The sequence below is a fragment of the Ahaetulla prasina genome, chromosome 1, assembly GCF_028640845.1.
Source record: "Ahaetulla prasina isolate Xishuangbanna chromosome 1, ASM2864084v1, whole genome shotgun sequence".
NCBI classification, from domain to species: Eukaryota; Metazoa; Chordata; class Lepidosauria; order Squamata; family Colubridae; genus Ahaetulla; species Ahaetulla prasina.
The window spans coordinates 31040931-31068196 of record NC_080539.1 but is presented as its reverse complement, the minus strand read 5'-3'; the positions used below and the strand labels follow the sequence as shown (position 1 = coordinate 31068196).

General features: G+C 40.0%; 1 protein-coding gene across 2 annotated transcripts; it reads right to left on the bottom strand.

The window, feature by feature from the left end:
* Positions 1-22124, bottom strand: STMN4 (stathmin 4). 2 transcript variants are annotated; one of them, XM_058164739.1, is made up of 6 exons: positions 22070-22124; positions 12795-12892; positions 9128-9223; positions 8435-8643; positions 742-933; positions 1-243 (listed from the first exon to the last, which is right to left on the bottom strand). In XM_058164739.1, exons 2-6 carry the CDS (start codon positions 12805-12807, stop codon positions 184-186), a joined length of 570 nt encoding a protein of 189 aa, XP_058020722.1. In that variant the 5' UTR covers positions 12808-12892; positions 22070-22124; the 3' UTR covers positions 1-183. The 2 variants fall into 2 exon arrangements, with proteins under 2 accessions (XP_058020722.1, XP_058020723.1); XM_058164740.1 differs by having other exon boundaries at positions 8435-8640.
* Between the last annotated feature and the right edge of the window lie 5142 nt (positions 22125-27266).

Here is a 27266-nt window from a genome sequence, read left to right as displayed (position 1 = left end):
CCCTGAAACACACGAGATGGCTTCTCCCATCAATTCTTTACATTCACAAACAACGAAAGCAGAGGACAATCCCAGTTCCTCAGTCAACACTTTGCATTAAGGCAGCCTCCACCATGTACTGCCGCCTGCTGCCATCTTTCCTTGGAGCTGTCAGTCCAAATTGTTATCTGCCTGAGGGCCTCTTTACCTTGAGGCCTCTTCCTTTAATTCCTTGTTCTTCCGGACCTCCTCAGCATGTTTATCCTTAAAAAAAAAAAGACATCACAAGATGTGGCTAGAGTCATTAATTTAGTGGGATAGGCAAATTCATGTATAAGACTCCAATTTTTTTCCTTTTAACTACCCTGTAATCCTTTGCATTGGGGTGGAGTCGGGGTGATTGAAAGGAGTTGAGTGTTTACTAGCAGAATGCCCTTCCTGACACCTATGCAGAGCTCACAGCAGATATTTTCTCTGCGCCCAGGGAGTATATCTATTGCTAGGATCAAACTCATAGCCTCCTGATTGTGAGGTGAGAGCTCCATCTCTAGGCCACCATGCTGCTCATGCAAAGGACTCACATGGCTTCCATTAATCTTCTTGAGAAGCTGCATATCTCTGGATATCAATAACCATAAAAGAAAAATAAGGCCATGACTATCAGAGACATCTAGTTGGCTACCATAAAAACACAATTACTGGATTCTGATCCAGTGCAACTCACACCTCCCATCTCCATCCTTACTAGTGCTGACCGCTCACCTTCTCCTGAAGACGTTCCAACATAGCAGCTAAATGTGCCTCTCGGTTCTCCTTGTTGGACTCCATTTTCTGTATCAGCCTCTCCTTGGCAGTTTTGATGAAATTGTTGTTCTCCTCAATGGCTTTCTGGATGACCTCCCGTTCATGTTCCCGTTTTCCTGCCAAATGCTTCAGGAGTTCTGCTTCCTGGTACTGTACCCATAGAATAATATGAGAATGATATACATATATAGGGTGCATTGGCCGAAGGACAATGCAGCAGATCCTAGATGAGATACAATAGGCTCCAAATAAAACTCAGCTAATAAAATCTATGCTTTACTGGGCTATTTTGCACTGACAACAAGATTGGATCTGATGACTTGATAAAGGAAGGAATTCCAACACCTAAATGACTGATGATACAAAGACAATCTGTTAAAAAGTCAAAGATCAGTAGTGGGTTTCAGTAGTCTGTCTACTGTGTATTTCAGAATTGGCTAAGATCTGCACCGTTGCCTCCTGCCCTGGCCCAAAAACAGAATTGGGAATGTTTATTGCTAGGAGCTTTGCAACAATAGATGAACACAGCTGGAATATGTCATGGCATGAATATCAATATATATGTGTGAAGTATGCATCATCCCTTTTATAAGAAACTTTCTATTTTACCTGGTTTAAAATTGGGGATAGATAGCATTCCCAAATGTTGTATTGCTATTTCCTTCTTTTCCTTTTCTAAAATCTTTCGTCCAACCTGACTATGGTGTTTTAGGATTATGTGAACTGTAGTCCAACAGTACATAGCTAAATTGATAGATGGCTAAGAAGACGGATTTCCAATTGCCTTATAGGGATTTTGACATTTGTCAATCTCAATTTTCCAACCATATTTCTTTTTTGTAATCTGTGTTTATCAAGATACATTTGGGAAGTCTTCTTTCATCTGCTGAATGCTTAAATACAGCAGGAAAACCTGTTTAGTGTTACATATGCAGATTTTTTTATATCCCAAGTCTTCTTCTCTTTGGTCAAAGTAACACTGATAAGACAAAATCTTTCAATTTAACTTATACCAGTTTCCCTTGCAGGTCAGGATCTCACTTCCCTCTATGTATCCTAAGGGCTACTTTATAGAAGACTATTAACCAGCAGCTCAGACAGGCTGGCCTGGCTTTTAATTTGTAAAATGTCAGGTAATTGCAATGAGATGAATCAGATATGACCTTTCAAAGATCACGTAGTGCAAAAACAAGTAACCTATTCACAGCAGCATAGCATTATTTTAAAAAAAATATTGTCCATGGCCTCATGATAACACTTGGGATGGATTGCTTCCCCTAGTTTTTTTTTAAGAGAATCTGCCCAGAGTTTTGTTTTCTGCTTCTGTCAATATAGCAAGTCTATGTGAAAGCTAGATCTGAAAGAACCTCATTTTTTTCAGCTCCTACTAGAAATCAGTGGCAAACCATGGCACCCGATTCATTTACACTAAATATCTGCATGTTTTATTTGTACATTTTTAAAACAAATCTCAAAGTGGTTTACAAAGTAATTCAAACAGAAACCTACTTTAAAGCACTATCAAGAATCCCCACAAGAAATGATCAAAAAAGTTAAGATGGCATCCATGATCTAAGTCCCAGCTGCAATGCATATAAAATAGGCAGGGCTTTGATCACGCCTTCATGGCCACCATCATGATTAAAAGCCTGGAAGAAGAAGAATGCCTTTGCCCAGTGCCAAAAATATAACAAAGATGGCTGAGGAAGCCATTGCAAACTTGGTGTCGTGGGTTAAGTTTGGCCCTATATTTGATTCTTCTCTGAAATCCAAACTTTAATTTGTCATTCGTCTACAGTTCCCTTATATATTTATATTTCTGCCTTACCAGTGGTGGGTTTCAAAATTTTTTACTACAAGTTCTGTGGGTGTGGCTTGGTGGGCACGGCTTGGTGGGCGTGGCAGGGGAAGGATACTGTAAAATCTCCATTCCCTCCCCAATCCAGGGAAAGGTTACTGCAAAATCCCCATTTCCTTCTGATCAGCTGGGACTTGGGAGGCAGAGAATAGATGGGGGCGGGGCCAGTCAGAATTTTTACTACCTGTTCTCTGAACTACTCAAAATTTGCGCTACCGGTTCTCCAGAATTGGTCAAAACCTGCTGAAACCCACCTCTGTGCCTTACATACTTGAAACTTTTCCTGTTCTTGTCCTTTTCCTTATAAATTCTATGCTTATGTAATCTTGCAAAAGTTTTCAGGGAAAGATACTTGAAGGTATTATTTGCCTGTGTCTTGTCAAATAAAGCTACACCTAGATGCTGGCAAAAGAGAGGTTTATTTATTGCTATCTGAACATACTGACCACATGTCACATGTGTTACATGGGTAACAAAGAGACACAGAGGGGTTTATCAGTCAAAGAAACCCAGATATAAATATTTTAATTTATTTTGGCCATTTCTCCTTTGGGCAAATAGATTTTTCTACTCAGTTTTCAGCAGTGGTGGGTTTTAAATTTTTTTACTACTGGTTCTGTGGGTGTGGCTTGGTGGGCGTGGCTTGGTGGGCATGGCAGGGGAAAGATAATGTAAAATCTCCATTCCCACCCCACTCCTGGGAGAAGGTTACTGCAAAACCCCCATTTCCTCCTGATCAGCTGGGACTCAGGAGGCAGAGAATAGATGGGGGCGGGGCCAGTCAGAATTTTTACTATCAGTTCTCTGAACTACTCAAAATTTCCGCTACCGGTTCTCCAGAACTTGTCAGAACTTGCTCAGACCCACTTCTGGTTTTCAGGAGAGTGACTTGATCACCTCTGGTTTCATTCACGATGATCCAAACAAGGCCTGTCTTTACAGGGGAACATTACATTATGCTTTGTTGAGAGTGGGGTTGTCAAAAATGCCTGTTGACAGGACTTCCGGTTTGGCACCGTAGGTGATGGCGGTGATCTTTACGATCACCAACCTCTGGATTATGTGGAATCGCTAGGACAGCTTAAATCTGCTGTCCAGCGGTTCGGAAAACCCCCTCTTCGGGAGAAGGAGAAGGGGTGAGCTGAGGGCAGAGGTTGAATTTCCCTAAAGCCCCTGAGAAAAAAGGGGTTTGAAGGGTTAAGTTCCCTCCAGTAACCCGAAGTGCTCCAGATCCGAGGATTCTTCTGCTTTGGCGGAACCAATCACCACGACCAAACGCCGAGATTTATTTTGGACAATAAAGGATTATACCGGACAGAGCAGTGGGAGAACTTTATGCAAGTAGCCAAGCCGATTCCCCGATACCTTGTAACAAGCTTGAAAACAGTAAAAAAATGGAGGCGAATTGTTAACAAGTTAACGAGTGGAAAGCGAAAGTGATACTTTCAGCGTTTGTCTGCAGTTGGTAATTTGCATGTTACTTGCTGCTTTACTCTTTAACTCTTTGCTGCCTGCTGATAGAATCTAGGGGAGATTTTTAAATACTGCTTTAAAAGACTGTGTTTCTTAGAGGTTAAGAAGATTTAAAGTGAATATTAAGTTGGAAATAAATAAATAAATAATTTTATAGAAGATGGCAGCCAAACAATTAAAGTCTACTGTAACAAAGAGCTCTGGAACTTTATCAGCTGGTGCCTCTCCAGCTCATACAGCAGAGACTAGAACATTGAATTTAGAGGCGTTACAAGAGAACTTAAAAGGCTTTATAGAAGAAAAATTTAAAGTAATAACTGATGAGATGTCTGAAATGAAAGAGCAGATATCAGAAATTCAAGTGGGAAATAAAGAAGTTAAAGAAGGATTTGTAATGGCAGTACGAAGTTTGGCAACGAATGTGATTTTATTGGAAGAGGAGGTTGAAGAAATTAAGCAACATAATTTAAAATTAGAAAATAAAATGGATGAATTTCAAAGTAAAATGGAAAAAACAGAGGATGAAATAGTTTTGATACAATATAGAAATATGGAATTTGCTCTTAGAATTCGAGGTTTGAAAGAAAATAAGGAAGAGAATTTAAGGGAATTTTTTTCTGAAGTATTTGCTGAGATATTAGCAGCTCGTCCAGCAGATGTGGCTTATCAAATTGAAAAAATATATCGTGTGAATTCTTGGATAGCAAGGCAAAAAAAGTTGCCAAGGGATGTTGTTATTTATTTTACAAACAGAACAGTGAGAAATCAGATTTTGCAAGCTTCATATAAGGGGGAGAAGATTCAGATTGCTGGTCAAGATATTTTGATATTAAAGGAAATTCCACCAAAAATGTTAAGGGCTAGGAAGGAATTTGCCTTCCTGGTGAATGAACTTAAAAAACATCAGATTGAATATAGATGGGATATTCCAACTGGTATAATAGTATATTATGCAGGGAAAGTACATCGTTTCAATACAGTTGGAAAAGCAAGAGAATTTTATGTTGAGGTATTAAAAGTTGGAAGTCTTCCCCCATTGGAAGCTAGAAGAAGGAGGCTGAAGTGAAGGAAGAGAAGTGAAGCAGGTACAAGAACAGATTGTGATGGAAGAAGATTTATTACAAGTGTTGGAAATACCTACGACGGGTTTAGATTCAAAAGAACAAAGGCTGACAAGAGCTGCTGCTAAGCGCAAGGAACAAGAGATGAAGGCACAACAACAACTGGCAACTACTACAATGGAAACAGTGGGAGGAGCAAGGCCTAAAGTAAAATGTGATCTGCGGCTGGTGTTCCAAAAGTTTCCTTTGGCCGATAATGGCAATTAAACTATTATCTTGGAATGTTAATGGCCTGAATTCACATGAAGAGAAGGAAAGTATTTCATTATTTGAAACAATTTAAAAATGACATTACTTGTTTACAAGAAACACATATTAGATCTTGCTAAATGTTGGAGATGCGATTGTGAAGATGCTACTTATTACCATTTGGATTAAAGTATGGTGGATCATGCAGAATATTTTGAAAAAGAAGATTAAGTTTACTCCGCAGTTCTTTCTACTAGGAATAATTATGGACTATACAGCTATAGAGACTAAATTGATTTTGAACTTAATAACAGTCGCAAGACTTTTGATTGCTCAGTATTGGAAGAAAGAATTACCTACAATCGAAGAATGGACACTCAAAGTATCAAATCTGGCAGAGATGACAAAAATCTCCGCTTACTTGAAAGACTATACACTAGAAAAATATATTTTAGAATGGAAAATGTGGATTGATTATATTCAAAATAAGTATCAGATAAAAAAATATCGAATAGCATATGAGTAAATTTAGGAAATATTTTGTATTAGATATATTTTTGAAGGAGAGGGGAATTGAGAGTGTGACTAAGTGTGGTGTGACTAGAGATTATAATTTAGGAATTATTTTGGATTATGATTGTTAGTTTTGATACCCTGCATTTTGTTCTGGGAAGTCGGGGTGGGGGGTAAGGGGGAGGGGAATTGGGGGGGGTTTGGTAGAGATGGAGTGATGGTTAATGTACAGGGATTACTGAAGAAATATAATTAATGTAGGGTCGGGTCTGCATAGTTACCATTTTAGAACGGTGAGGAGGGAGAAAAGAGAGAGTAGGAGGTAGGAAAGAGGAGAAGAGGAAGGAAGAGGGATAGTAGAGGGAGAAGGAAGGTGTAGGGTGGAGGGAGGAGCGGATGTAGATAAGAGAAGGAGAGGAAGGTTTGGAAAGTAAAAGAAGGTAGAAGAGGGAAGAGTGTTAAAAAGGGTGGTGGTGACTGGGCAAGCCCGACTAATTGTATATAACTGTACATTGGATGAATTATTTGATATGATTGTAAAAATAAAACTTTTTATAAAAAAAAAAAATGCCTGTTGACAGTAAACTGAGAAGCCTCCTGTGACTTAACAAAGCTACCATAGAAAAGCCCCTCTCTTGGGAAGTCATTCCAAACTTCAAATGTGTAAAGCTTAAGACACATCTATTTATTTGCGCAGGACTGGACTAGAATTTTAAATTTTGAATTTGGTTTTAATGGGGTTTTATTACTTTTATTGCTATTTTTAAATATTCGGCCTTATTTAATAAGTTTTTTAAGTGATGTTTTATTTTGTATTTATATGTATGTTTTTTATCTGGCTGTAAACCGCCCTGAGTCCCTTGGGAGATAGGGCGGTATAAAAATACGATTAAATAAATAAATAAATAAATAAAATAAAATAAAGCTGAATGTGATTTCCAGCCTAAACAGTAGATATATTGGAAGCAAACAAGGAACCCAGGGCTCTAACAAAATGTTTCCTAAAGCATTTCCAAGAGGAAAAGAGTAGATAAGATCACTTCTTAAGATCAAGGGGACAGCGAAAGAGTTAACTAGGGATCTAAGCTGAGCCAAGAAAAGGAATTCATTCATTTCTTTGCCCCACAGTTGTGGTCCAGAAGCTATTCATGGCTACCTATCAAGGTCAGGCAGGAACAAGGATGAATGAATAATGCCTCCTAATGGATTATCAATAATTTGTAAGGGCTAATTTCTTTCTTCCTGAGATCAGCCCATTCCATAGAACTGCTTTGTAAGCAGTTGAAGAGCTAGCTAACATTTTGCTTGAATTCCCTTCCTCCTCATTGTTCATAGGAGAAGCTAAGAATGGCTCCCCTCTATATACATTTATGTAAAGCATGTGCCTAAGACTTCAGTTATTATGCTTATTTACAAGACTGAACTGTATTGCATGTTATGAACAAATGGAATTATTTCTTTTACACTTCACCCATGAATGACATTCATTTGTCATTTGCCAAGCTGGAGAGATTAAGGCACTGAACTAGGAGCAGGGAAACCTAGAGCCAAGTCCATAATCAGCCACAGGCCTCACTGGAAGCTTTCAGTCCAATTACTCTTTCTTAGCCCATCACAGGGTAACTTTTCAATAGGTAGATTTAGCAAATGCTTAAATATCTCAACTGTAATAAAACAGGCATATGAATAATATCAATTAAGAGAGAGGCTGAATTTGTACAAGATACTTAATCTGGTTTGCAAAAATTTGTTTTTCACATTTTGGAACTTCCCATCTCCTTCACAGAGGGACAATATATTGAACCCTAAACTAACCAAAGAACCTGGGTTAATACAACACTTTATTGGGGGGGGGGATCATCTAACCAAGATTAAAATTAGTCAGTTTTTGCACATTCTATTAATGGAAGCACTAAGCCCTTACCTGATCCAGCTAATACATTGAGTGAACTCAGCCGGGGAGTCCAAATTCATTGTAATGTTTAGTTAGAACACAGGAAATTAGCAACTATATATTTCTTCTAGAGCAAACTTCCCCAGCTTGGGACCCTTCCAGGTGTTGGGCTTAGTTCCACAATTCCCAACCAGTACATCTCTGTGAAGAATTCTAGAAATTGATGTCCATCATTCTGGAGGCATCCAAACAGGGGAGCTTTTTTTTTTCTGGAGTAATCTGATGTAATCCTGAGAACAATCTTTATTTTTCTAGCACAACACTTCACACTTTTCCTGGCATTAAAAAGAGTGGGCGTTTGTTCACATAACCAAATTGTCCTCTACAATGTCTAAACTATTTACCATGGTTGATGCCATTGGGAAAGGCAAAGATTAAAGCCCTTACTCTGCAGAATGACAGGGAGAATCCTCAAAACAGGACAGTTAGTTCAATGGATTTTGAATGAGTGATAATATGCTTTACTATCCAAAGAGGCAGCCTGCTAATATTAAATTTCTTAACCGCACTGTGGATATCATGCAGGTGCAAACTATTTCTCACCTTACGTCGTTCCTCAGCAGCTTCTAACTTCTTCTGGATCTCCTCCAATGAAGGGTCACGCCGCCGAGGCAGGGAGGCATTGAATTCAGGGATTCCATCGAAGGACGGTGGCTTAAGGATAACCTCAAAGGATTGTCCTGAGGTGCGCTTGTTGAGTTCGATGACCTCCATGTCAGATATGACACACCAGGTCAGGTCTACAGTGTCTACTAAACAAAAGGGGGAGAAAAGCTGAAGAATCAGTATGCCAAGAAGCAGTTAAACTAGAAATGGGCAGAATTACTCTAGGTCACAGGGAAAACTACTGGAAATCTATATCTCTCAGGGGATCCGAAATTTTCTTGCAATACTGAGGTCCTTTGGTACAGACATGGTGGGATTTATCAGCAAAGAAGTAGGTATGAAAGGAAAAAGTTTCCAAGTCTGGAAATCAGTGTCTGCAAAATCCCTTCTTTGGTGCCTATTCTTCCATCATGCTGGCAAATGACACTGAGCCAGAGATAAAAATGAAGCAGTCACATATTTCTTCTTAAAGACTGAATTCACACAGCTCACTTTATTGGCTCAGCTAGAAATCTAGCATCTGTACTAGATCTACATGAAAGTTGGTTAGCTTAGCTGTTTTTGCCACATACACACACACAAATAATAATAATAATAGCTTTCTTAACAAGAATATTAGTTTCCACTTACCTTCATATTTATACGACGGTTTATTTAAGGGATCTGAGAGAAAGCAGGAACAGAAGAGGGACACCAGGGGGAGCTCTTTCATTTTTTCTTTGTAGGCTGTGTGAAACAAGAACATTAAAACACAATTTACAAAAAAGGAGGCTTTATTAGCAATTTCCCTGGCATTTGCTCCTGGCCTGTGGGATCCCCCCCACCTTCCTTGCGTATCTCATGGCAGATATGGAAAGGGATGGAGGAGGCGGGGGGGGGGGAGAGGAAGAGCTGCTATTGGCTTTCATTCTCAGATGCTGAGTTCTGCTAGTGCTTTTATACAAATTCATAGTACAGTTGCACTTGAAATGCTGTGTGTCTACATCTGGTGATTGCATCTCAAAAGGAAGTTCTGGAACTGGGGAAAGACAGGAAATAGGCACCCATATAGACAATAGGCAAATCAATTAGTTAATTTGGTGCAGTGGTGGGCTGCAACCAGTTTAACAACCGGTCCTGTTGCATTCTATGCATGCATTCTATGCATGCACGCCTAATACCTTGCGCGCAGAGTTCAAAATACAGCAATTTGAAGCTCAGTTGCTTTCTTAGGCAGCCCCGGTAAGTAGAACAGCGGAGGCGTGGAAATCAATTGTGCCACGCGAATCAGCTGATCCAGAAAGAAGGAAATATAGGACAGAATAGGGCAGGGGCAGGGGAGTGGGGCCAGATCATCGTTGGAACTATCGGTTCACCCGAACCAGTCCAAACCAGCAGCAGCCCACCACTGATTTGGTGCCCCATGGTATTTAGAAGGTAAATAAACGTATTGGTAAAGCAGCCACCACATTTTCCAGACTTGCAAAGAGAGTATGGCATAATAAGAAGCTGACGGAACATACAAAGATTCAGGTCTATAGAGCCTGCGTCCTGAGCACACTCTTGTACTGCAGTGAGTCTTGGACCCTTTACGTACGGCAGGAGAGAAAGTTGAACACCTTTCATATGCACTGTCTCTGACGTATTCTTGGCATTACCTGGCATGACAAAGTTCCAAATAGTGCAGTCTTGGAACGTGCTGGAATTTCTAGCATGTATACACTATTGAAACAGTGACGTCTACGCTGGCTTGGGCATGTCCTGAGAATGGCTGATGATCGGATTCCAAAAGATCTCCTATGGAGAATTAGTGTAGGGAAAGCGCCTCAGAGGGAGACTGCAGCTGCGATATAAGGACATCTGCAAGAAGGAACTAAGGGCCCTGGGAATGGACATTAACAACTGGAAAGCCTTGACCTCTGATTGTTCAGCTTGGAGGCTAAAGATGCAGCATGGCCTTCTCCGATTCAAAGAGACGTTTGTTTGGCAGGCTGAGGCAAAGAGCCAGTCCTGGAACCAGTGAAATCTGGGGGCTGGGCAGGGGACAGAATGTATCTGCCCTCAGTGTGGAAGGGATTGCCACTCTCGAATTGGCCTTTTTAGTCACACTAGATGCTCTTTTAGGACCTCTTTCCAGAGCACAATACCATAGTCTTTTGAGATTGAAGGATGACAATGCATGGTCTTTAAAAGTTTTCCAGCTAAAATTCAGCTGGAGTTTTCTAGCTAAACTTCAGCAAATTTCCAGTTAAATTTGCAAGGAGAGAAATGAAATAGATGATTGATCTGAATTCCTCTAGGCATGTGAGGAGAAAAAAATCCCTGAATGATTTCTTCATTTCATCTGAGCTATGCCAATTTCATTACTGCTAAAATATCCCATGGGAAAAATTTATTCTTGATATCTTCCTTGGGGATTTAACTAAAGCATGGGAAGCCAGGGAGACAGCAGATCTCTGATGTGAGTATGGAAAAGTGAAAGACACAACACTCACATATGCCGTCTCCTTTTTTGGCCACTTTACAACTAAACTAGTGCATGAGCACTGTACTCCAGCTGTGAGAATGTCGCTAGGGTTCTCTTTTCCTTTGCAAGGATTTGCAGAAGCAAATTTGCCAGCAGCAAATTAAGTAAGAACTTGTAGGAGAAATGGGAGAATTTCTCTATCGAGACAATTTCTCAATGAAAGTTTTTTTAAAAGATACAGAAAAATAGAATTCTTTGCTGCCAGCTAGTGTCAATCTAATTGCTCTCTGATTAGTTTAGTGCAGTGGCTGGTTGGGAAATATTGGGAACTAAAGTCCATGCATCTTCAAGTAACTTCAAGATTAGGAGAGCACATTCCTTCTTCTTCTGTCCTAGTCACTTTTTATAGAAGCACAATTGCACCACTTTAACAAGCTGCACCACTGTTTGGTTTGATGGTAGCAGTGCCTCAGATAGAATGTCCACACCGAGAGTGGTAAGGACAGCCGAGAAGATTACTGCTTATAAGCACTATATGCTTAGAACTCAAAGCGTTGTCAGAGACCCCACACACCTACTTTATGGTCATTTTCTGTTGCTCCCCTCTGGGAGGAGGTTTTGAAGTATTTCTAGCAGGACTACCAGGTTCTGTAACAGCTTTGTTCTCTATGCCACCAGTCCGGTAAACTCACAAGATTCGTTTTTCTCGCCATGTACATGTATACATCCTACTAGGCTATGTTGTTTCTCTGTGTCATATAATATATGTGGGTATATGCATAATTTTTTATTTGTTTGTTGTTTCTTGTTTATGTTGTCATATTTATTTACTGTATATTGGAGGTGGTGACCCTTTGAGAGGTATATGCAACAAAATTTCATTTTAATGTATGCCTATAGTATTCTATTCTACTCTACTCTACTCTACTCTACTCTACTCAACTTACTCTATTCTACTCTACTCTACTCTACTCTACTCTACTCTATTCATTAGATTAATGGTCCTTTGTGTGGGCACAGTGTGTAAACAGAGCCATTTTCTCTCATAGGAATTATTCTTAAATTTCCCAACTGCTCAATTTAGTTATTAGCTGATAACAGAAAACTGCATCCATGTGAAATCTGCTGTCCCTATCCTGTTTCCCAAATCCAGTGGGAAACCTTCCTCCAGTCCCACAAACACTGCAGAGGTAGGATGGCCATGTGGTTGCAAAGGTAGCAACTTTCCCTGTTATATGGTACATCGTTTAGCCTGGAAAAGCCAAAAAGGATGGTTGTCTTTGCTGATCCAGTAAGTCTACTGAATGGCTGTCCAGTAGGCTTAGGAAAATGACTCAACCTGGCTTTGGCACTGGCCAATAGTCGTGCAAAAGCCCAATAATCACAATCCCGAGCTACAGTATTCCTACAGGGAAAAGAGGGGAGATAATAATATAGAAGAAAAACCAGAGATGGAAGAGAGGTGCCAAAACAAGCCTTAACTGGCCAAGAGCACTGAGCTTACCCCATTTTCCTGTGCCACTGAAAGCATGGGCATTGAAGTCAGTCTAAAGCAGGGGTCTCCAACCTTGGCAACTTTAAGGCTTGTGGACTTCAACTCCCAGAATTCCTAAGCCTGGCTGAGGAATTCTGGGAGTTGAAGTCCACAAGTCTTAAAGGGACCAAAGTTGGAGACCCCTGGTCTAAAGGGTTACCCTACTGTAAGGTCATGCTACTGTAACACCTACACAACTAAGAGTGACATATGGCAACATTATAAGGATATAGCAGAGTAAAGATGTTATTTGGGGATGTTTATACTATGTTCAAAGGCCAATGGAGGAAAGCCCTGAAAAGGGAGCATTCCCATACCTGCCAGTGTCATGGTTTCTGCTGTTCTTAGTATCCTGCTGCTTTGGTGGCTGTCGGGGGAGAAGATCACAACCGGTGGAGAAGAGGCTACCAGCAACCTGAGGAGACAAACAAAAGACAAAGCGACACATGAGTGAATTTCAATCTGCTTCTTAAGGAAACAAGAGATGGGATTTGCAAGGGGATGCAATATGCAAGACACTACAGGTCACATGCTCAAAAAGGAATTTCCCTCAAAGAGAAGAGAAGAGAAGAGAAGAGAAGAGAAGAGAAGAGAAGAGAAGAGAAGAGTTAAAAGGGACCTTGGAGGTCTTCTAGTCCAACCCCCTGCCCAGGCAGGAAACGCTACGCCACTTCAGATAAATGGTTATCCAACATCTTCTTAAAAACTTTCAGTGTTGGAGCATCCACAACTTCTGGAGGCAAGTTGTTCCACTGATTAATTGTTCTAACTGTCAGGAAATTTCTCCTTAGTTCTAAGTTGCTTCTCTCCTTGATTAGTTTCCATCCATTGCTTCTTGTCCTGCCTTCAGGTGCTTTGGAGAATAGTTTGATTCCCTCTTCTTTGTGGTAACCCCTGAGATATTGGAATATTGCTATCATGCCTCTGGTGGCTCAACGGACTAAGTCTGTCTGTTATAAACACAGCTGCTTGCAATTACTGCAAGTTCAAGTCCCACCAGGCCCAAGGTTGACTCAGCCTTCCATCCTTTATAAGGTAGGTAAAATGAGGACCCAGATTGTTGGGGGCAATTAAGTTGACTTTGTATATAATATACAAATGGATGAAGACTATTGCTTAACACATTGTAAGCCGCGTTGAGTCTTCGGAGAAGGGCGGGATATAAATTCAAATTTTTTAAAAAAAGGTCACCCTAGTCCTTCTTTTCATTAAACTAGACATACCCAGTTCCTGCAACCGTTCTTCATATGTTTTAGCCTTCAGTCCCCTAATCATCTTTGTTGCTCTTCTCTGCACTCTTTCTAGAGTCTCTACATCTTTTTTACATTGTGGCAACCAAAACTGGATGCCTTACCAAGGCATTATAAAGTGGTATTAACATGCCACGTGATCTTGAATCTATCCCTCTGTTTATGCAGCCTAGAACTGTGTCCTAGCCTAGAACTAGATCTCAAGCTGTTCATCCCAGCAGCTTCACAATCCTTCCAGCAGGCATTAGATTCAGTCCAGCTCTATATCATCTCCCCAATTTTCCTATGTTACATTTAAACATAGATTCCTTATTTTAACTCTGAACAACAAAGGCAGGGGTGAAATGCTCCCGGTTTGGACCGGATCGCCCGATCCAGTAGCGATGGCGGCGGGTTGTTCGGAGAACCGGTAGCAAAAATCCCTGCCCCCCCCCGGCCAATGCCCAGCTGAGCCGTGCGATCATCAGAGGTTGTTTTTTGTTAACTTTTAAAAGCATTTTTTCTTTGGCCAAAAAAAATGCTTTTAAAAGTAAAAGAAAAAAGCCTCTGATGATCCCACGGCTCAGCTGGGATCGTCAGAACCTTTTAAAAGCATTTTTTCTACAACCTCTTCGGCTGAAGAAGTTGTAAAAAAATGCTTTTAAAGGGTTCTGAGGATCAGGCAACTCAGCTGGGCCGAAGAGGTTGTAGAAAAAATGCTTTTAAAAGTTAAAAAAAAAAGTGGCCATGCCCACCCAGTCACATTACCCCCCCACCAAGCCATGCCCACAGAACCGGTAGTAACAAATTTTACATTTCACCCCTGAACAAAAGACCCAATCCTATTTTAGTCTAGTATAATATATTGTGAAATGGTCCAGTATTGGTCTGCTAGAATATGAATAGTTTAACTTCATGTTTTCCAACACCCAGAATTCCTCCAGCAGCATTTGAAGCTGTTGAAGTCCACAAGTTGCTAAGATTAAGTTTCACTAACTGATAACCTCTAGTTGAGGTATGGCCACAAAGACACAGGACCCATAAATGCAGGGCTTTTGATGTGGAAGTGCTAAACATCTTCAACTCTTAGATGCAGACCAAAATTACGTGCATTTCAAAACTTTGTGACTTGTTTCCCTAGTTGTTACTTGATGCATTTAAAGATCAACAAGTCAAGTGTAAAAAGGGCTCTTTAATCTTTTAATTTCTACCTATTTGGCCAATGAAGATCATCCTTTTTTCTGTTCCATGGAGAAACACAGCATATTTCATAAAGGTAGCTTTAAATCATCTTCTTTTAATGACCCCATAATCCCTTGTGGGGTGGAATGTGGGCAACTGAATGGAGCTAGCAGAGTGTTTACTGGCCGGATACCCTTCCTGTCACCAATGCGGAGTTTTGTTCAGCAGCTATATTCTCAGTGTGTCCAGAGAGAGAAATATCTGCCTCTACCTAGGCTCGAACTCCCAGTCTCCTGATTATGAGGTAGAACTCCACCTCTAGGCCACTGCACCACTCATAAAGGTAGCATTAAATGCCTTTGGCATATGTTTAGACACAGATCTTGTAGCCTCAATCATCAGAAGTGTAGTTTTCTCTTTCTTTTATCATGTCATCATTTCATCACCAGAGTCTGGAGCCAATGAATGTCTAGATGGAGAACATCTGAGCAAAACAAGAGTGACTTCCCAGGGTAGCACATCTCCTGATAAAGGTAGTGTGCATCAAGGGACTGGTGGCTCCTATCAAAAAGGAAGTGGCAACTGTGGCTGGAAGGACTTTTGCACAAATCCATCTTGTGTGGCAACTGCACCCACTCATGGACTTGGAGGCCCTCTCATAGTCACTCACGCCTTGGTCACTTCCCAGTTGGACTGCTGCTCCTCTAGGAGTGTCTGTCCTTGAAAAACACTCAGAAGTTTCTGCTGGTTCAGAATGCAGTGGCATGCACTGTTCCAGGTATACCAAGGTCCTCTTGTGCTACATCGCTACTGTGCCAGCTGAAATGGTTCTCTGGATGCTTCTGGGGGCAATTCGAGGTTCTAATTATCATGTTTAAACCCTACATCAGTGATTCTCAACCTGTGGTCCACAGACCCCTGGGGGGCCATGATCTCATCATAAGGCAGGGGTCAGCAACCGGCGGCTCTGGAGTCACATGTAGCTCTTTCATCCCTCTGCTGCGGCTCCCTGCCACCGGTAAGCTCCACAATTGATAGGGCTTTCGGTTAGGACAGGTAGAGGAAAAAGGATGCCACTCTAGGAGGAGACTCTATGGTGGCGGAACCGGACTTCCGGTTGGCAGAGGAAAAAGGAAACCATGCTAGGAGGAGAACTGAACTTCCAGTTGGCTCCAGAATTGAACGGGGGACTTCCGGTTAGGACCTTTGTGGCTCTTTGAGTGTTTAAGGTTGCCGACCACTGTCATAGGGGGTCCCTGAAGGCTTGAAGAAATTTTATGATTTAAATGAGGGTGAAAGTGATTTAAATCTTGAGTTAAGTCTTGGGGGTCTGTGGCCATAGCCTGTGGCTACAAAAGGTATTTAAAGGGAGTCCATGGTGAAGAGAAGGGATAGATAACAAGCAGGATCGCCTCTCTCTGAGGGTTTCTGTCCATCCCACCAGGCACAACAGAATTTGGGTATTCCAGGTCCGTTCTGCTCAATATTATCTGGTGGGACCTAGGAGATGCGCTTTTACTGTTGTGACACTTGGTATGGAGTAGCCTGACCGCTGAGATCCAGAGGACCACAACACTCTTGGCCTTCTGGAAGGCTGCAATGACCGACATGTGATGTTTCAGGTGATTGGATGGGATATTGAGCCAATATAAGTGTAGTTGTGCCATGAGTCTGTAATGGTGCCCTGGCTATTGTGTTATGGTTACTTTAATATTGTTTCCATTTTGTGACTAGAGGCTTTATAATATATTTTTCTGAATTTTTATCAGCCAGCCATGGCTATGTTCAAGAGGCAGCCATATAAATTCTGTAAATCAATAAAACTCATGTGAACTATCAAGATTAGGTATCTGGATTTCATTCAGTTGCAGAGATCATTTTAAAGAAGTCAAAGAAGCACACTAAGCAATGCTGACTCGGCGCCATTTGAGAGTTTGAATCAGTCTTGGAACACATTGGCACCATGTCTGGGGTGACTCCAGTGCAGGAACACAGCTCTCACAGCCGAGGGTGGGGGAATGCAACTCAAACAATAGGACTTTTTCAGTACAAGAAATAGCAGATGGAACTGCTCCACCCAGAAGCAATTTAAGTGCCTGCCTTTTAAGAAATCTGTAGAGATCTTGAAAAGGGGCTGGCAAAGAAAGCCCACTGGATACAGATATGGTGCTGAGCCCTAACGTGGCTTGAGTTTGACCCCCCTGATGTAGACTAATGCCTTGCTTCCAGCAATGACTAGTTTGATCGTATATTCATGGACACTTCCAAATGCTGCTACAAGAAACTCTGGAAAAAAAACAGTGTTCCATACATTCATTCTTTGTTCATTTAATTTGACCCAGCTTTTGTGAAACCATAAGGATCATCCCATTCACTAATTACAAGACCCAATTGGTTGCGGCAGTGAAGAAGCAGCTTTCCAGTTTACAGGGAGTGTAGGTTGGGAAAGGAACTCTTAAACCAACACATAAATTGGACTTTGAATTTCAAGGGCTTTGAACTACAAGGCTACAATAAAACTAGAACTACAATAAAAACTTACCATTACTTGTTATTAGACGGCTTTTTCTCAACCATCAGAAGATATGTAATTCTCAGTCTTTCAAAAAAAAAAAAAACTTTAGTAATCCCATTTGTGAAAGAATTCCATTTGCCTGGAATTCTCAGCTAAGTCTCCTTGAGCAGGGGCTCCCAACCTCCGGTCCGTGGCATGCCAGAAATGGAGCCACGCAAAATCCATGGGATGCAGGCAGCATGTAAAACTACGCCCCCTTCGGTCCACGGAAAAACCTCTCTCCATGGAAATGGTCCCTCGTGCCCAAAAGGTTGGGGGCTACTGTCGTAGAGGGCAGAATATTTGCAGCGGGCAAGTACAAAAGAATGGAGTACAGAAGTAGAGATCCAAAAAAAAGGTGGTTACATTTTAGCTCATCAATTCAGAAAGTCAAATTTGCTAAACTGGAGTGGGCGGGGGCATTTCCAGGACTGCTTGCTTGCTCCCAAAAAACATTGTGTAAGTCAGTTTTAGACCTGAATATAGGAACAATGCTGTATTTATTTCCCAAAACCAATAAGGATTGTTCTTGTGAGAGGAAGCACATGTTCAGAATTGCTTCCCCATCTCCCCATGATAACCTCCCAGGAGTGGGCCCATGACACTGAGAAAGACAAGGGTGCCTCTTAGGATTGATGCTAGTTTAAAAATGAATTTATTTATTTATTTTTGTTTTTACCTGCTTGAATTACAAAAGCTTAAAAATACAACACCCAAAAGTCCTCTTGTTAAATCTTAAGCCTCTAGAATATGACTGGAGATACCTCCGGGTGAAAAAAGTGGAGTTTTGCACACAACCTCAGAAAAATCCCTGCTGCTCTACTTGGAAGACATGTTCTTCATGCAAAACTTCATTCCTCTGACAGCATCCCAAGCCTCCCGGTCTCTGTCCCACCTCCTCCTGCCTATCTAGTAGCCTCAAAAAAGCTCTTCTTCTTTCACGAAAAGGAAATCTCTTGTTTCTACAAATGGGGTCGTCGCAGCAGCCCCCTTCCTTTTCATCCAAGACCTATTAGCGAACATTATTCAGTCCCCAAGATCCACGATTCTTCTTTCCTTTGTTAGGAGATCATGCGCTCAGCGTTTTCACCGGCAGCTTTGGCTGTGATCTGTCCACAGTCTCTCTTCATCGGTATCCCTTTTATTGCTAAGCCCCCCTGCTTTGGTTCCTGGGGAAGTGCTTGGATCAAGAAGCTGGCTTGGGAGGTGTGGGGCTGGCTGGGAGGCAAACCCACCGATTGAGCCCTAGGCTTTTGAAACACTGCTGTCTTTCCAACAGCTCCACCAGGCATGCTGTGTCGCTTGGTCGATAAGGGAGGGAGGGAGGGAGGAAGGGGGAAGCCACAGCCCTGTACTGTATAATGTGGGATGAGCTCACAGCAGCTGAAAGCAGGCAGGAAGAGAAAGAAGAGGGCATGATAAGGACCTGATACTGCAGCCTTGTCCAAAAAGGACAAGCTGGAGAACTTACAGACATTTTGCATCTGTACAAAATGGGCTTATTTCATTAACTATCGGACACCTTTCACCCTCCTGAAACTAAATGCCCATATATTTCCAAACACAGAGACATAACCCAGAAGGACCCTGCTATCTCCATTGTACCATTTTTAATGTCAAGTGAAATCCTATATATTTCTTCCTTATCGTGATCTTTTCAATTTCTTTCTTTTTTTAACCCAACAACCTTGCATTCGTACTTTTTAGATCTTTACGCTACTATTCCCTTCCCTTAAATATTTCCCTTTACTTTGTCTTTATTTTGAATTTGCTCTGTGCCTTTTCTTTTATCTTTGACTTTGTTCTTTCATTTGGTGGTTGTATGAACCTTCTCAAGAGCTGTGGTGGCTGGACCGCAGGATTGGGTAATAAAGAAGTGAATCGATTTCCAAACAAAAATTATTTTTAAAAAATTAAAGAGAAACAGCTGTTGCTCCCCCTTCAGTAACTATTCCATCCCACATCCATTTGAGATAAATGCCATGGAAGTGGGAAAGGCCTCTCAGCCTTCATCTCCAGATGTGGGAGAGAAAGACAGAGAGAGAGAAAAGCTCACTGATTCCTATTTTTCTAAAAATATAAAATCCACCATTACTAATATATACCACAGGTTCATCACACAGGTATGAATGTCTTTTTTCTCTCCTTTAAACATTTCTGTTTCTATTTTTACCAATAACTTTGCATCTCTCCCTTTTTCAGGCAAGATTCTGCCAAGCCTGACAAATAATTGCAGTTTTTGTTCGGCATTTGAAGAGCTGAGTAGAAGGGAGAAAAAGATGGAGGGCTGGCCTTCCTTTGGAGACCACCAATGAAATCAAAAGGAAGGGAAGCAGTGAGGGAAGGAAGATGGCTCTTCTGCCATGAGGTTACCTGTAGCAAAGACATTGTCTGAAAATATAAAGGAAAGGAGAAGGGAGCAAAGGCTTGGTGCTGTTGAACATGCTATGTTTACTTACCTCATGCCACAGAAATCTGATTTTATTGCTTTTACCTACATGGGAGGAATTTCAATGCAGGCAGGTAAGATTACATTTGCTGTCCACCTGCATTTGATAACACGTGACTTGTTGGGAAACCTATACCAATCAAAGCATCCCATGTGTGCACTTGTCATTTCCAATCATTCTTTTCTGCCCTGGAGCTATTTGGAAAGCACTCTGCACATGATCCCAGGGTTTATCACTGTAATGCTTCACATTTGCCAAGGTTGTCTGATGATGATTAAAACAGAGTCCTTGGGAAGAAAATCCCTTTGACGGTTGACCGATATCAAGCTCTGATGCCCCCTCATCCTAAATCAGAGCACCTTCAAGATATGAAAAGCATAAAGTAGAAGTGGGCTGATCAGCATCAGCGAAATCTGGGGTGAAAAGGGAATCATGAATTGGGAAAGTTCCAGCCAGAAATGGAATCAAAAGGCTTTGGAACGGTCAGTGGATGTCCATAGGCAGTCAGAGGTATTTTTTTGGGATTGGGGGCAGTAGGCAGAGGGGGAAAAACTAAAACAATTGCTATAGAAAGATTCACCCAATGAATATTAACATTTAACCGAAGGAAACCAGGGTTGATGCTATGTATGAATGTAATCATTATACAAGTCACAGAAAGAGCATTTCCAAATTAATAGTGCTAACTTTGTACCAATATTAGAAGACTATAAAAACTCTACAATTCTCCCTTTGGGGGGAAAAATCTGCTAGGTTATCTACCAACAAAACTAAATTTGACCATTCCTATTTTTAAAAATCTTACTTCTTTTTACAGACACAAAGAAGTCCAAATGCTTTCAGGGGGGGCGGGGTGAAATTAATCTTGGATTTGCTGGGTAAGAGCAGGCTTAGAAAACTACTAAAGCAACCCTCCCCTTGACCACAGGGGATTTATGCAGCCATTCCTCTGGTTTCTGAAGTTTCAGCAATAAGTAGCCCCGGTTGAAGGCAAGAAACTTTCTATCAACAAAGAAATAATAAAAGAGAGAAAGCCAGGATGTTTCAGGAATCTGAATTACACATCCAATTAACTTGACTATTCTTTCCTGCCCTCTGAAAGCATTGTGCCATAAAAGCAGCCTTGCCCATTGTTAGATTGTCTGGATCATGGTGAGTTGGTTGCAAATTTGCAAGAGAAGAAACAGCTGTGAAGAGGAAGAAAGAAATATTCTGTAACTGTCTACTGCCCACCCACCCCACACACACACACACACACAAATGCCTCCATCCAGAGCAAAAATGGCTAGATGTAAAAGATCTCCAAAGCAACCCTATTTGTCCCTGTGATAATACCCATGTTTTTCTTTTGAGGAAAACTTGTGGCACTTAAGATTAAAATATAACCTCACATAGAATGTGGGCATTGTCTCTAAATGAACTCTATTTCATGGAAGCTGCTGTCATATAAATGTTTGTCTTTAAGATGTCACCAGACTTTACTTGTCAAGGTTTGGAAGCTGTTTTCCACAATGTTGCTGATTAAATTACTGATCTCTCTCAGCCCAACATCCCAAGGGCTTCAGATTTATATGGCATCACAGGACACTAAACACTAAACATGTGAAGTAACATATTACAACAAGTAATAGGAAGCAGCTATTTCTTGGTATGGGGATTGTTAGAAATGCAATGATCTAAAACAAGAAAGTATTAAGAAGGAAGAGGAGGGACAAGGGACTTTGAAGACAAGGGAGAAAAAAGAAAATAAATCTGTTTTTATGACATATTCAGTGTCAGCACAGAAAGAAAACAAAAAAAAGCACTAAATGTTCAGAGTTGGAAGAATGAGGTCACTGATAAAAGGAAAGCAAGAGAGAAAGACAGAATGTGTTTATGAAAGTCCTAAAACAGACATTAATATGTAAGATATGCAAAGAGGCAATTGAAGATCTGAATGGGATGGGAAGACCAGAAGAAACCAAAGTCTTAAGTGCTGGTTTCCAAAAGCCAAGAGTAATATTCATGGATCCTAACCATCAGAGTCTTGTCTGTATCTAGCCTCTTATTGTCATTCCTCATTTTGAAAATCTAGCTCTTGAGACAGCATTTCTACATTTGGTAGAAAAATTACTCTTTCCTCCATTTGCCCATCCCCAGTTCCTGATGGGACCCTTTCTTAATCCTGCTGCACTTACCTCTTTTTAAGTCCAATGCTTGGTTCAGCCGCTCCCAGCTTCTCGTTTGCTTCCGTTCAGGGAGTGATGCTAAAAGATCCACTTAGCATCCACCAGGCTGCCAAGTTCACACCATGACATCATCTCTGAGCCAGCTGATTGGCTAAAGTAATGAGGCAGCTGATTGGGCAGCATCTTCTTGGGAAGAAGGAACTGCCTGAGTAATCTCTTGATGAGCCAGGTGGGTTGAGGATGATGTCACACAAAAGATGTGATTTTCTTCAGATGAAGAAGGAAACGCAGTAGCCCTGCTTCAAAAGGATGCATCATAGGAAATCTAAGCCACCCACACCACGGCTGTCAAGACAAGCCTCCATCCTCTATGGCAACCTAGCTATTGTTATCCAAGCTAATTACAAGAGAGGGGGAGTAAAGTTTGGACCAGAAATTTGCATTTCTGCATCTTTATCCAGGAAGAATCTCTACAAAATCAAGACTGAGGATGTTTGGAGAAAAAATGAATTTTATTTTACAATTTAGGGGGAAGTTGGCTGAAGTGGGAGTGGAGATTTTTTAAAAAATGCATTTAATGACTGAGTTCACCCCAGTTGCTATATTAAACTAAAATGGGCTTGGATAATTAATTATTCAGCATCTTGTGGAAATCCATCCTTTGTCTTAGCAAGTTGTATGAGCCAAACCAAATCAGCCATAATAAATTAATCTGAGTTTGGCTTCTAATTTTTTGTGTGAACCCACCCAGCCCTAGTATGTAACAATATGTGTTTTGCAGTTGCATGCTATGGAGCATGACAGCATAGGAAATTCTGAGTGAAGGACATCTCAGTAATCACAGCTCCACAGATCTATTTTAAGAGCATTTGTCAGAATTGCTACATACAATATATGAGTTTCTGTAACATGATTTGCATACCTGCTAAATATGGTTATTTTTCACTTATATCAATTTATATGACTACCCAACTCATCAATGTCACTCTGGAGAGTTAACAGAAATTAAAACATAATAAAAATACAAAGTATACTAAAGAAATAAAATATACTGTTCCAGCAAGTCTTCAAGGTTTTTCAGAAGGTGAGCTGAGTTAGGGCCAGGTGAACCTCAGGTGATATGGTGTTCCAGACAGCAGGAGCAGCTACAGAAAAGGTACACCTCCTGGGTCCCATTAGATGATAATCACTAATAGATGAGACTGCATGCACCTCCTGCCCAGTTTAATGGGAAGAGTAGAAGCCATGGGAGTAAGGTGGTCCCTCAGATACTTTGGCCTCATGCTATGTAGGGCTTTAAAAGTATCAACTAATCATCTGAATCGCATCTAGTGCAGCTCATGGAGCAAAAGTAGAAACAAGGGCAAAATGAGACAGCCCCATAGTTGCCTGTGTCACTGGATTCTGGAGCAAATGAAGCTTCTGGATGTTCTTCAAGAACAGCCCCATGAAGAGAGCAATGTAATAATCCATTTGGGAGGCGACCAAACATGAATGATGGAGCACAATGGCTCCTGCTCCAAGAAGGGGCATAATTGGTATACAGTATGAAATTATGCAAAGGACAAGAGCTTTGAATCCAGAAGAACCCACAAATTGGACACCAATGTTGTCTGGGGTAGTGCAACACTATTCAGAGCTAAGGGTGGAAAAATTCCCAGATCTAGGAAGTTCTAACATCCAAAGCCACTCCACCTTGCTAGGGCTGAGGTGAAACCTGTTCTTACCAATCCAAGACCCCATATCAGTGGTGAAATGTAAAATTTGTTACTACCGGTTCTGTGGGTATGGCTTGGTGGGGGGTAATGTGCCTGAGTGGGCGTGGCCAACTTTCTTTTTTTTTACTTTTAAAAGCATTTTTTTCTACAACCTCTTCAGCTGAAGAGGTTGTAAAAAAATGCTTTTTTTATTGAAAAAGTTTTACAAAATTTTAACAAATATCTCCCCTCCTTCCCCCTCCCCCCTCCCCCAATCTCCCCCCTTTCCCCACCCCCCCACCCAGACTTCCCAGAGCAAAATACAGGGTATAACAAACATCTAACAATCATAAGCTAAACATATGCTAACTATTCATAAACTCTCATCCTCCCCTAGGACCTTTTTTTTTTTTTTAATTCAAAAAGTTTTACAGAAAAAATTTTCCCCTTTCCCCCAACCCCTCCCTTCACTAATACCCTCCCCCCTCCCCCCTGGCTTCCCGGAACAAGCACGAGGTATAGTTAAAAATAAGACAAACATATGCTAAGAAAATTTTCTCCCAAAACTATTATACCAATTTTCCTTCTCTAGCTCTGACTTCCTCCTAACATAACCAAAATCCTTCAAAAAAAAAAAAATTAAAATTAAAATTAACAATTAACAATAGTAAAATATATAAATCAATAGAACAAATTAATCCTAAAGTATTTAAAACCAACTAAAGCATAAAAATCCAATCCAATTCCAAAAATATGTCCCTTATAACTTCTATAACCATATAATTTTTCCCCCATGTCTTTCTTACATAAGATCTTTTGAAAATATTCTATTTAAAATTTAGTGCAACACCTTATAAAATTTCAATACAGAAAATTACAATATCTATTCAACTTTAGTCCTTCCTCATCAAAATCCAGTATAGATCCAAACTCCCCTAGGACCTTAACTCTCCTTTTACATACAGAGAAATATAAATATAATTCTTGCAGTCTGTTCATTCAAAAGCTATTTGATATTTCTTGGTCTGGTATTTATTTTGAATGTAGTCAATCCATCTTCTCCATTCGACTATGCATCTTTCTTGTGAACAGTCTTTCAAATATGCTGAAATTTTTGCCATCTCTGCTAAGTTTGCAACTTTTAATATCCATTCTTCAATCGTAGGCAAATGCTCCTTCTTCCAATATTGCGCTACCAATAGTCTGGCTGCTGATATTAAGTTTAAAATCAATTTACTCTCTATTATCGTATAATCCAAGATTATACCCAATAAAAACAATTGTGGAGTAAACTTTATCTTCTTTTTCAAAATATTTTGCATGACCCACCAAATTCTTATCCAAAATGGTTTGATTTTTTTACAAGTCCACCCTATATGATGATAAGTAGCATTGTCACAGTCACATCTCCAACATTTAGCTTGCAAATTCGGATACATACAGGCTAATTTTTTAGGGTCTAAATGCCATCTATAAAACATTTTGTAAAAATTTTCTCTTAAATTTTGTGCTTGTGTAAATTTAACATTTCTAACCCAAATTTTCTCCCAAGTTTCCATCATTATAGCTTCCTGTATATTTTGTGCTCATTTTATCATACAGTCCTTAACTAGTTCTGTTTCTGAATCTATTTCTAACAATGCATTATACAACCTTTTAATATGCGATTGACTTTGATCTCTAATCTGTTTTACCAAATTTTCCTCATTTTGCATAATACCAATTTTCTGATCCTCTTTCCATCTAGCTTGCAGCTGTCCACATTGAAACAAAGTATGAATTATCCTTTCTTCTTTCATTATGTTTAAAGATTTCAATTGTAATTTACCCTTTTCCATAGAAAGAAGCTCTTTGTAAGTAATCACCTCCTTTTTTTGTTCTGTACCTATGTTTTCTATTGCATGCCTGGGACTTGCCCATATAGGTATTTTGCAGTTTAACCTATATTGATACTTTTTCCAATTCTCCATTTCCTTCTGCACTTTTTGCCTTTAAAAGAAAAAAGCCTCTAATAATCAGGCAACTTTTTACTTTTAAAAGCACTTTTTGCCTTTAAAAGAAAAAAGCCTCTAATAATCAGGCAACTTTTTACTTTTAAAAGGATTTTTTTAGTCGAAGGAAAAATGCTTTTAAAAGTAAAAAAAAACAAAAAAACTCTGATGATCGTGAGGCTCAGCTGGGCATGGGAAAGGCAGGGATTTTGCTACTGGTTCTCTGAACTGGATTGGATTTTTATGCTTTAGCTGGTTTTAAATATTTTAGGATTAATTTGTTCTACTGATTTATATATTTTATTACTGCTATTCTTCCCAATAAAGATAACTGCAACTTTTCCAAACCCTCAACAAAGCATTTCTAAGTATATGAGCATTAAAAACTTTATCCACTTTTTTTGTCATACAACAAATAAGCATGCCATCCGTATAACAAATCATAACCCTCTATATTCAATATTCTTTCTTCTGTTAAATTAAACCAATCACTAATTAGTGATAGGGCAGCTGCTTCATAATATAATCTTAAATTAGGCATTTTAAGACCCCCTCTCTCAAGTGTATCCTGTATTATTTTCAATTTTATTCTCGGTCTTTTACCAACCCATATAAATCTATTAATTCCATTCTGCCATTCCTTCAAGTTTGCATCTTTTTTAAGTATTGGTATCATTTGAAACAAAAATAAAAACCTAGGCAAAACATTCATTTTAATTACTGCTATTCTTCCCAATAAAGATAACTGCAACTTTTTCCAATTCTCCATTTCCTTCTGCACTTTTTGCCATAAAACTTCATAATTATTTTTATATAATTTCACATTTGAAGCTGCAATATACACTCCTAAGTATTTAACCTTTTTTACTATTTCAAATCCTGTTATTCTCTCCAATTCTATTTTTTGCTGTATAGTCATATTTTTAGTTATTATTTTTGTCTTTTGTTGATTTACTTTAAATCCAGATACCTTTCCATATTGACTAATTATATCCATCAAGTGTATAACCGATTGTATTGGTTGCGATAAAATAACAACCAGATCATCTGCAAATGCCCTTAATCTATAATCTTGATGTCTAATTTTAATCCCTTTTATTTTATTTGATCCATGTATACGTGGATCAAAAAATGCTTTTAAAAGGCTCTGACGATCCCAGCTGAGTTGCCTGATTGTCAGAGGGTTTTCTTTTCTTTTAAAAGCACTTTTTTTGCCTTTAAAAGAAAAAAAAGCCTCTAATAATCAGGCAACTTTTTACTTTTAAAAGCATTTTTTGGCCAAAGAAAAAATGCTTTTAAAAGTAAAAAACAAAACAAAACTCTGATGATCGCGTGGTTCAGCTGGGCATGGGAGGGGCAGGGATTTTTGCTACTGGTTCTCCGAACCACCCGCCACCATAGCTATTGGATCGGGCGATCCGGTCCGAACCAGGAGCATTTCACCCCTGCCCCATATTCTCCACACACTGAGCTTCCACACCATCACTTGATCAAATGGGACAGAATATACAGCTGGGA

What these genes read in the sequence shown, in the direction of transcription:
- STMN4 (XM_058164739.1), bottom strand. An exon ending in ACCGTCGTATAAATATGAAG is followed by an intron (nt 8,644 to 9,127) that starts GTAAGTGGAAAC and finishes CCTTTTGTTTAG; the next exon opens with TAGACACTGTAGACCTGACC. An exon ending in TGGAACGTCTTCAGGAGAAG is followed by an intron (nt 244 to 741) that starts GTGAGCGGTCAG and finishes TTTTTTTTTAAG; the next exon opens with GATAAACATGCTGAGGAGGT.